The following is a 12509-nucleotide window of genomic DNA, read 5'->3' as shown; positions in this document are numbered from 1 at the left end:
TTTCCTTTCATGATAGTCTTTTACTTTAAAAGGAAATTGACAGTTCCAGTCACATATCTGTCACATTAAGATATTTACATAATGAAAGGATAAATTTGCATACATATAAATTCTTCTGATATTTTCAAGAAATCCTTTACACCTTACATATTTTCTCTACAAGTACATTTGTCTGATATGACAAGCAGCAACTCATCTTAAAATTTTCATATTGCCATGGTGATGAACTCAAGTCTGGTGATCGAACTCCACTGAAAACTTTAATATCGTCACTATGATTCAGGTGTCATCATGGTGATTCCAGTTGGACTCGTACGAAAATTCTGCATATTGCCATCATGATTCCAGGTGAATTCAAAGACAACTTATGTGTCGTCATGGTGATTACTTATAAACTCAATTGAAAAATCTTCATATTGTCATGGTGATTCCAGTTGCACTAGCTCATATGAAAAATCTACATATTTTGCCATCATGATTCCAGGTGAATTTAAAGAAAACCTATATTGTCATGGTGATCATGTGTGAACTCGATTGTAAAATCTTCATATCGTCGTGGTGATTCCAGGTATTAAACTCAAATGAAAATGTTTATAAAAGGCATCATGGTGATTCCAGGTGAACTCAAACAAAATACGGTATATTAATATGTAAAGCCTAGCCATGGCTATTCCAGGTGAACTCAAAGAAACCTTACAAGTTACATATCGTCATGGTGATTCAAGGTTCAAACTAAAGTGGAAGTCTACATATCATCATTTTTATTCCTAGTAAATGTAAGTCTGTTGTCAAATTTACATTTTAATGTGAACACAGCACATCTATTCATTGCACACATTGATAATCAATTCTCAAACACTAGCGTTTCAAATTTCCACATTTTATGCTTAACTTCACTTCAGAGGTTTGACATTACTCAGATATTTTTTTTTCACATTCAACTATTTAAATACAATACTGTTTCCCCCGGCAACATCTGTGTCTTTGTAACGTACGTGTCATCAACTTGTTTTATAATGGAAAAGACGAAGAACATAAAATCTGTTTGTCAGAAAGATTTCACAACACGAAATATTTACAAGTGGTATTTATTTATTGTTAAATTACCATATCAAGGTCATTAATGACTCTGTGTAATCCAACAATACTACATTTTACCCTTGATGTTCTAAGTATTTAATTGTTCAAATAATGAAAACTAACAGATGGCTTTACTATGCCATAAAAATTTAATCTCCTAGACTGCAGTGTGTTAATTCACATTGTTATACTTTTTATGACTTTGGGGTTTGAAGTGACCAACAAGTGTAGTTTGATTACACTTAAGTTTCACAGGAACCATGTTGATTGAGGTCAAACAAAAAATATTGAACTTATAATAACAAAAATAAATAAATAATAATGTTAGTTTTTATAAAGTGCTCAAAGTGCTTTATAATTATTACCCCTGGCTCAGATCTATAGCGGCACAATGGCTCTTTACACTTCCTCAGCTCCCTGTGGAGCATACAATCCATTGCAGCCTTTATAAGCACATAAGATTAAAGCATTCACATTGCAACCTCTATCCTACCAGGTCCTCAATTATACAGCTGGGTTGACTGAGGTATAGTGGTGGTTCAATTCTTGCCCAAGGACTTTAGCCACTCAGAAACAAATGGCAACAATGGAGCTCGAACCTGCAACCTGCAAATTCCAAGCCGGCCACTCTAACCATTCATCCGTCATGACTCTACAACCTGCAACCTGCAGATTCAAAGCTGATCAACCATTTGCCCATCATGACTCCACACTTATACTGGTCAAAATATGAGTCAAAACCTTAAAAATCTATTCTTTTTCCTGATTTTCCATATATTATGCTTGCAGAGGTATTATAACATTATTCCCAATATTTGTCATCACTCTGCTGGAAAATACTCACATAAGGGGTTTCGTCACTACAACTCTTGACTCTTAGTAATTAAGGCCCCTTAGGTAACTCTTATTTTCCTTTGCTGGTGAATAATATATTCAATTGTAATTATATGACTTTCTGGTATAAATTGTTTTGTTCTCATGAGCCAAAGTAACTGCTCAGCTCTTGCTGAATGTGATAGGTGGGGTGGATGGATTGGGTAGAGGCAGATATAGGAGGTTTGGATGGGGGGGGGGGGGGGGGGAGTGTTCTTCATTATACTTTTAACTGCAAAGAAGCCGTGTCTATTAACCACTGATGAAACTATCACTATGATTTCTTATATCCTGCTATGCCATTATTCATCACTGAGTACATATACATTACAGTTGTCCTTATGAGGTGAAACCTCTGTTTCAAGGCTGCATCAATTTTATGGCAATAATAAACATATCATACACATGTTACGACTATATTAAAGATCTGTCCCAATTCTATGAATGCTAATGCTCACAGTATGTATGCATTTGTCCTTGCTAATTTCACACATAAATTTGCCTTTGTTTATTTTTCTGGTAAGATGAGCATTTTTCATGCCAAATTCCAATTTCCCTACATAAATTCACAAATTAAGATATTAAGACAGACTAGATGAATTCCCACTGTAGTATTTGAGGTGCATATGTGAATTTTCAGATCATCGAAAGATGAACTACGAAAAATGTTTGACAAGAAGATTATCAAGAGAACAGTTGTAAATTGAGCAATTAATCTATACTTTTGACAAATGTACATGTAGTAATACAGATGTCCTGTGTAGATTTATTTCATCTGTAATTGCACAGAATAAAACAACTGAAGATATCTGACCATTTTTGCACCAGTCTTCAAGTACCATTATCATTAATTGTGACACATTATTACAGCCACTATACTACTACCACTACTACTACTAGGACTACATTAGACTGTCCACAGTCTAGGGCTACATTTAGATGATCAGTTACTTACACCAATATCTGACAGCTCATAAGAAGCATTAATTTACAGAGTCTCGTGGGACTCCTATCAATTTCAGCAGTCCAGGAACTCAGATCTCCATTACTGACATTGTGTTGTTAAGTTACTAGTTATATGTACTGTGGAAACCAAGCCAAGCTTTCAGCTAACTCAAGATGGAAACTTAATTAAACTAAACCCAGTGTTGTTCAATGTGATAGATTACATAAGTGGGTGAGAGTGGGGGATAGAAGTCCGGGATAGAAGTGCATTCATGGTGATTTGGATTATCCAGTCTCCCCCCCCCCCCCCCCCAGCATAAAGTGGAAGCTCGTGGACACCCCCCCCCCCCCCTTCAACCCCCCCTCAACCCCATCCCACAATATATTAAAGTGAAAGCTCTTGACCATCCGTAAAAATAAACACTGGAAAAAACTTTGAGGAGAAACACCACATACTCTACTGTGAGTTTGTAATTACATCAATAAAATACCAATAATAACTAATATCAGCATGTAGTAGCTTTCAACTGACACAAATTAAAACTATTAATACTGTGTTTCCATAGTCATAACTGTATATATAGTTCTAATGTTCCAAATTCTATATTTAAGTATACATTTTTTTCCTGTTTGCAAGTATACTTCAAATATATTCAAAGTATAATGATATCACACTTATTTGATGTATATAAGAATACTTCTAAAATACTTAAAAGATTTGTTGTTCAAATTCTATATGCTTGAAGTATTTTTTCCTGTTTATAAGAATATTTCAAGTATACTTAAACTATATTTACAGTATGTTATACTTATTTGCTGCAAACTCAAGTATACTTCTAATATAATTAAAGTATATTTTAAGTATAGTTCATTTTTGTAAGGGTAGTTGTATATTATTTGGTTTCTTCCATATATTTTATACACCACAATGAATACAACAAATAAGTTGTTTTTCTTAATCAAGAACTGAGCTATTGAAAAAATAAACAAATACATAGAAAAAACAATCACATGTAAAAAGTATTCAACTTTAAACTAAAAAATATTACGAAAAAGTTGCTCAATCAGCAGTGTTGACCTTTGACACTTTCTGTGTATGCTGTTTGCACAGGTTCTGTACACCACCCAAAATACTTTAAAATCCTCCACAATGACATTACTGTTCTGCTCTAATATAACCACACTGCTTTCACTATACAAACTTTAAGTAAAACACCAAGTGGTAATGATAACAGTTTTACAAATAAAGTGAAATCCTTTGTACACATGAACTGTACTCTCTAAATGAAACTCTTGAGGTAAATAATTTTACATTACTCTCATAGCCTTAGTATTTCATGGCAAGATTTTTGTCTGGGAGCAAAAGATTTCAAATCTATACACTACTGCAAGGTCAAATAGCCAGATGCTATACAATTGTATTACACTTTACCAGCCCTAAAGGTACATATATAGTGAATTACAAGTAGCATATAATTTCATGTTGAGGGTATTTGTACTTTAACCCATATACCAGGTAACCTCCAGGTAGATGTAGGCATCATTGATGCAAATTGCTGGCAGGCTTGAGAGAACAAAACCATCAATCTCAAATATACAGGTTTGATACTTGTACTTGTATGTGGTTTGCGATATTTTGCAATAAGTTATAAACATTCACTAGAATTCAAATGAATGTTTATAGGGCAACTTTGTGTCCTATAGGTTTTTTTGTAAGCTTAGAAACTCTTTTGTTGTGAAAAAGTAGTACTAGTATTGCAACACTGACATGGATGAACTCGTTATATATCTGTACCTTTTACAATACCATATGTATAGAATTATATGAATAAAATATAGGATTTCACACTATATGAATTCAAACAATGTCATCCAATGCAGTAGCAATATGATACATGGATGATTCTACATCTTGCAGGTATTTTCAAAAGAGCCTACTACAACTTTTCAATTTTAAGAAAATTAGAAAATCATGCAACTTATTGTAAAGCATCATTCCTTAAGGTATTCACTCATCTCAGAATACAAAGTGCACTATGTATGTTATCAGTCAATGTACAGTCCTACGTGACAAACCCAATCTGAAGTTGCCTAGAGCTAAAATACATCTAAAAATAAATCCCCTATGTCAAAATCAGCTGAAAGGGATTATCTTTTAATGCTTGGGGCATAATAAGTGAATAAAGTGATATTAATCTCTGTACGGTGGACATCCATTTCTAGATTATCTATCTCTTTGACATTTAGAATCATGAATTCATGCATTCCCAGCATACATTCTAGACACAGGGATAGGTCCTAGCTCATTTTTTTTTCCCAAACATGTTGACATTTTGACATTTTTGGAATCTCTTACGTACATGCAAGAAAATTCTTAGAAAATGATTTTTCTATAAGCTAATACTTACAGGAGAAATAAAGTTGCCTTGGTGCTTCACTAATGGAATCAAGACATTTTGACATAAAGATATATAAACACATTTCAACTCTACAACACAGACGCAATATCCTTTACGCAATCACGGTAATTAAACAGTGAGAAACACTAATTCTTGAACAGTGCAAAAGAAATGTGCTTCTGCTGAAATAATAATATACATATAGTGACTAGATGATTTTACATTATATAACATGACTTCAATTTAAATTGTTTATGAGTCAACTGATAATCAACATATTAACTTGTCTACTTCTGCATCCATGCATCCCCACAACATCTCTGTAATTGTTTCTATTGCATTTGTGTGCAAAAACATTGTGTTTTATGAGTAAAGCACAAAGGCATTTTCATTTCTCCTGTAAACACAACGGAAATATTTAGTATATATTATACTTCATACTACACATGTTAAAAGAGTAGTTTTAGTACTATCCTTAGGTCAAGTTCATGTAATAGATAATGGCTGTATGGCTACGACAGGATTTAGTATAAAACACACTGAATCTATATGCGTTGCCCATGCACATTCTACCCCAAGACTTACTGGACTTTTCTCTGATATTACTAAAGCACACCCCTTCATATAATTCATATGTTTAACGTACATCTGTATCTGGAACTCCATCCACTCCCTTCATACCTACCCAAATGATGATAACCTTTTCCCGACCCTTCACGCCCTCTCCATCTACATGTACAACCAAGTCAGAGTTCAACCACTGCATATGGATTGCAAGCCATACATCACAATTATTGAGAAAACTTGATACAAACGAGGACGTCACAATTATATGTGATAAGAGCTCTTCACTAATTGCAAGGTCAACTTTAATATCATAGTACTTAGTACTTATACACAAGTTGAATTCCAGCTATTAAACTATTTCAGATATAGTGAATAAACTAACACTTAGATATACTTAAAAGTACAACAGCTATAAAGTGAAATCAACCCGACTATACATGTAGTTATCACAACTATATGTGCATAAAGGAGAAACCATGGAGAATATAGTGTTCATGGATCCAAAAAATCAATAGGACAGTAGAAGTACAGAAGGAGAAACCATGTTTCGATCATCATCACCATGTGTTACAGATTTCAACAAAGATTTTAAAACCTCATACAGACATTGACAGATAAAAAAACCCAGTATAAACAGATTTTTTCCACAATAATGTTTATTCTTATTGTGGACCTATCTGTGTTCATTGCTCTAACTGAGAAGTATCCCACATCAATATCAACATCCCATAATATTGACAAGTTAATGGTGAATAATTACTAGTCTACACCATCTATTCATACTGCCTATATAAGGCTGTCAAACAAGTGACATTTTATTGTCACTGACTAATAGACATGGCAATTTAGCTAATTACTTAAGGATAAACTATTTCTATGTCAATTATATGTCATATTTTTCAACAGACAAAAAATCCCCCAATTAATTTTTGGACTTTTAAAGGTGAGAGTTTCAATCCTGGTTCTCACATTAGTGTTATCTTATAAGGGGAACCATGAAGATCATAATGATTATCCTTTTTTCTGGATCAAATAACTCTGCCAGACACATCTTAATTTTAATCCTAAATCGACCACCTTTAAACTTAAAGTGGCCATATGGATGAGGATTTGGGGATTTCTTTTGAATTTTGAATTTATATAAGGCTTCCTACTTGAAAAATCAATGTGAAACAACAAATGCCAAGTCCTTGTTTGTAACTCAATAAATTGCAAAATATTAATAAATGTGTAAAATCTTTGTTATTGTATGCACAATAACAAACATTTTACATACTTTTTAGCTTTTTGCACTGTATTGAGTTACATGTACAAACACAGACTTAGTCAATGTTGTTTCACATTGATTTTTCAAGTAGGAAGCCATGACAAAATTGTTTTATAAATTAACAATCCAAATGAAATACCCAATCCTCATCCATATGGCCACTTCAAGGCAAACATACAAAAACTGATATGCTATTAAATAGAACTTTAACTTCAACCACGTAATATTTGGATCACGGCAACTGACAGTTATCTGTGTATCTATGTTATATTTATAATATCTACCAGTGTCCAGTGATTCACAGCATGAAATGATGGCACTGATATACAGCAAACATTAGATGGAACTCAGCAGTCTACATATCTACACAGCCTAGAGGCAATGAAATCTTAAGTACTCTACGAATAAATGATCAATTTTGTGATTTAATTTAGGAAACCATTGTCAATAATTTTCTGACTGCAGTTAGTGAGTAGCAATATTTGATATCTCATGACTAGGTTTGTCATTTAAGATTTTGAATATATTTTACATTTCAAATAAATTTATTCTTCAAATTTTTTCTCAGAATTTTATGTTTTTTAATGAATGTTAGTTTTGTCTGAATTTTCAATTTCATCTATTAAAATAAATCTTCATAAATTCTATCAAAATATCACACAAATTGTATTTTTTCAAAATGAATGTTTGTCAGAAATTTTGATTTGAAACTTACTATCTAAATATTTCATATTTCTATCAAAAGATTACAAAATAATTGACACTTAAATATGAAATCATATTTATTTTTACTTTAACTCATAATTTGAATTTGTTACAAAACCATTATATCATAATTTATTATGCCTGCATGTTAATACTCATTATATTAATTTATATAAAATATTTCTAAAATTCTTTTACTAATTACAGTACTAGAAAGTAAGATCCACTTGTAAAATTGCCCAGCTACTTGTGTTTGTTATTTTAATATAAAATCTATGGGATAATCTATCTATCTATGGGATAATCTATCTATCTATGGGATAATCTATCTATCTATGGGATTATCTATCTACTTTCATTTATATCTATCTACCGTAATAAATGATTCACATACTATTTCAACATCATAGCTAACTTCATTTAATAATTAATACATCATTTCCGATAACAGGTGCAAGTTCTACTCAAAGCAATTAAACTACTCTACTTGATAGCTAGGATACACATAGCAAGAACATTGTTATATACACATGAAATAATTATTATATAAAAACTTAATAGCTCTTTATAAAAATAAAACTTATCTTAAAATGGGATACGACTTGGATCACCATTCATAATTAAAAGCAAATACATGTTTTATACATGAAAAAATATATTCTGGAATAAAAATTAATATTACACAGATGAATTTACAAGTACGTGCCGTAGTCGTGGACTTTTCTCCTTTGAGATGCCGCGGCCACTCAAGCTATGTATTTTTACACCATCAAATAGATTCTTACAGACTACTTGTAAGTCTAAGTCTGAGGATTTATTTGAAAATCACTAGACTAATGAATAACTTGTGTACTCTGACTAGCTGGATAATGTGTCGTAATATTGAACTAGTATGACAATTCTCTAAATTATTCAGTAATCCTTTCAAATAATGCTGACATTAACAGTTATTGGGTACATGGATAAATATGTGAGATGCATGCTGATATAAATTTCTCAACTTTCTAGACATATCTTCTCATCAAATTCTTCCTACAAGGTGTATAATGAAAACCTACAAGTTTTACCAGCTTGACTTCCCAACCCGTCACAAAATACATTTGCAAGATTGTGAAGTCTAATGTTTGATATCACGGTAAGTCAGAACAACAATATATGACTCTGCAAAAAAACCCCACTAAATTTGATGTTTGTTCTGTAAATAGTTTGTTTGTTTGATGTTTGATTTTCATTCTATTGATACAAAGTTCTGTTTATTCATTTGTTGATCTTGTCAAGAGAAAATGTGTTAAGTTCATTTAGCTGACTTTATCAGTGCTGGAGCCTTTAATACATGGTGATTGCCTACTCTGAGGTCTAGTAATATCTTTCTTTGCCTAGTGGCAATAGTATACAGAGTAATACTGGTTGAATTACCACTGTGTGTCACCTTAATGACAAATCTATATCTCTTTAAGACTCATTACAGATGTAACTTAAATCACTCTAGTTAACTCCTATAGCTTTGCAACAGGCCACACACATCTATACATCACTTTGTCAGCTGGGAATGCATGGCATTTCTGTAATTACAGGAATGCACGAACAAGAAGCTTGTCTATCAATAAATACAAGGCCACAACCTTACAACCACGCTTGTTTTATAATTTATATATGCCTGTAACCCTTGAAAACTGTGTAAAAAAACAGACTTTAATATGTATCCTTGCTAGCATACAGTTCTTATTTCTCCAACTTCACCTGTCTATGGTAACAGCTGAGTTCTGCTAAAGTACACCGTACTTTGAAGTTTGAACTAGTACTCTGTTTGCCTGCAATTAAAGTAACCCTGTCATGATTTGGGGTCAACACTTCATCAATGACAAGAAATCATGACTACAGGGAGTTGAATTCAGCCTGTGTCTAATATCGAAATAGTCTAGTTAACTCCCACATCAATTTAATCAGCTCAATTTCACACTGTAAGTAGACGTCTTAGGTACTTCAAAGTACGTCAACTATACCAAAATACAGTTTATGTTTTAAGTCCCAATGTAATGCATGCAGTCTGAGTCACCAAAACTAACTGAAACTGAATATCACTGATACTGTGTGTTGTTCAGTTCTATAAACTGACCCACTATCAATGTTACAACTTGACCCTATCAATCAATCCTTTCTTTCTTAATATAGAGTGAATCAAGATATGAATGTTTTGTAAATAGTAACATAAATTGGCAATTGCTTTGGTTACGACCTTTGAAAAAATGTTAACAGTGCATATCATGTGTGACTTTAAATAGTACACATTCAATTGTCAGAAGGAAATGGTGCATGGATTTCTAAGTCTTGCAGTAAAATGTGTGGACCTCCCATCTGAAGTACACTAATGATTTTTGAGGGTACACCAAAATCTTTGTTGAAAGTATCTTGTTAGTCTTTATCTTTATAACAGCTTTAAACCCCAATATTTTAATCCCATGGTTTTAGATTACCATATTATTAACTTAAAAGTGGAGCCATAGAGATTAAATCAGATTGCTCTTTTCTTCAGGACAAACATTTTCTTAACCTCTATCAGATTTTTTTTTCATACCTATAAATTTTGATCCTCAATTTAAATATGGCCTTTAACTTTAATCTAGTCTTAAATCAATAACAAACTAAATAAGTGGCAAGTAATTGTAAAAGTTTGTAACAGTGATTGAGTGTCAGATTACTTGAAACTGATTCAATGAGAGTTGTTAATATAATACTTTGGTTTTACTGACTTGTAACCATCACACAATTAAAGTTGAAAATTACTGAGTATATCAAAATTATGATTGTAATATAATACCCTACATATGATATCAAACATCCATTGTCCAGTGTGAGTGAAGGTTGGGATACATCAAACAATCCATACCTGAAATTTCATTATCATGTATAAACAGAAAACAAAGCCAATAATATCATAAAACTTACCACATTTCTATCAAATAAATGGTGTTAACAATTATTCTAATTTAATCAATTAATTCATTCATTCATTCATTCATTCATTCATTCATTCATTCATTCATTCATTCATTCATTCATTCATTCATTCATTAACCAATCAATCAACAGCAATTATATGTATACAGCTTCAGCAGACTTCCACACATCAATCCCCACTGAATACTTTCATCTTTCAGTACATCTTCAGCATAGCGTTAAGATTTCTATATTTGCATGTGTTTTTAATAATATTGTGTGTCCATTTCACTTGGTTTCAATTTGTTCACATTTGAAATGAATATACAATATTTTTATGTACATTCATTAATCAATCAGTCAGTCAGTCAGTCAGTCACTCACTCACTCACTCACTCACTCACTCACTCACTCACTCACTCACTCACTCACTCACTCACTCACTCTTCCAGTAGTCAGTCAGTCAGTCAGTCAGTAAGTCGGTCAGTCAGTCAGAAAACTTGTAAAGAAACCCAGGAATCCAGTAGATTGTAAGGTTCCAAATACTCAAACACACAAAATGAACAATAAACTTGAAATTCATACAACCACAGACTCAAAAAAAATATATACAAGTATTTTCTGTTGTTTGGCCTGGGTGTGGGTTTTGTGCCTAGGCTAGCAACCACTGATGAAATATCCTGGATATTCCTTGAAGCAAACTCTTTTACGTCACTCTAAAAAGTAGGAGAATTTAAAATCTCATTTGTTCAGAAACATTGGTAATTAGAGCAATCACCACACTCATGTACTCAGATCTTTCAATACTTGTCACAAAACTCGATCTCTTCGTTACCATAGTAACGTCACATCTCAACGTGATACTCGCTGATAGATGAACAGCATGTGTGAGAACTAAGAAATTTTTTGTCCACACATCACGGCATGTCTTAACGAGCTCGTCATCGATACCACAAATTAAAGGCTCGAGTTTAGATTTAATAATAACAGGAGTAACATCATTAGTGAATACGTGTACATTTATGCTACATCTAATACTAAATCAAACACACCAGGTTTCTTCTCTTCTCTTTAATTGCGATGAGAAATTGTTTTGATACTCACATATCTCTATTCCACATGTTGTTGACTGTGTCGAAATACCCCCAGCTAGCGGCGTTCTGAACAGACATCACAGGTTTCTCCAAGCCACATAACATCGTCACCAAGAAGTCCTGTATCGTACCAGCACAGTCGTAATCATCAATCAGTTCTGGCCGGTTTCTTTTCAGCCAAAACAAGGTAGCACATCCGTGTCCCGTCGCGAGCCGTAGGTGAGATCGTGGAGTCGGGAGTGAGCTAAGAAACTCACTTGTACATCTTTGATCTTGCCAGGTTATCAATGGACTGCACTTCTCGGCATCATAACGTCCAGTTCCCCGGTGTGACCAGCCATTCCCACTCTTCCATAATAGACAGCCGTGCATTTGCCCTGAGATACCAATACTCGATACTTTAACTAGATTATGTTTTGGAAGACCAGACACGCACATGGAGCAAGCTCGAATGATCTTGCTTGCATCTTGTTCATTTGCTTGCGCAAGCTCGCTACTAACACCGGCTCCGGTCTCCCTTGAAGCCGAGCACACAACTTCTTTCGTGTCATGATCAACAATCGCTGCTTTCACCGATGTAGTGCCGAGATCTATTCCTAATATGTACGTCTGTGTTGACGAATTCGTGCCATTTGCAGACAT

The 12509-nt window shown here is 33.3% G+C and overlaps 1 protein-coding gene across 1 annotated transcript in view; it reads right to left on the bottom strand.

Annotated features, from left to right (window-relative positions):
• The window catches only part of LOC144449605 (sedoheptulokinase-like), a 55493-nt gene extending 42984 nt beyond the window's left edge, over window positions 1-12509 (bottom strand). Inside the window, exon 1 of the mRNA XM_078140171.1 lies at window positions 11878-12509. Within this exon, the coding sequence (XP_077996297.1) occupies window positions 11878-12509 (632 nt within the window). The remainder of the gene's footprint in view (window positions 1-11877) is intronic.

The sequence above is a fragment of the Glandiceps talaboti genome, chromosome 18, assembly GCF_964340395.1.
Source record: "Glandiceps talaboti chromosome 18, keGlaTala1.1, whole genome shotgun sequence".
In the NCBI taxonomy this organism is placed as follows: domain Eukaryota; kingdom Metazoa; phylum Hemichordata; class Enteropneusta; family Spengelidae; genus Glandiceps; species Glandiceps talaboti.
Note: the sequence above shows the minus strand (reverse complement) of the source record. Positions and strands in the feature narration are given on the sequence as shown.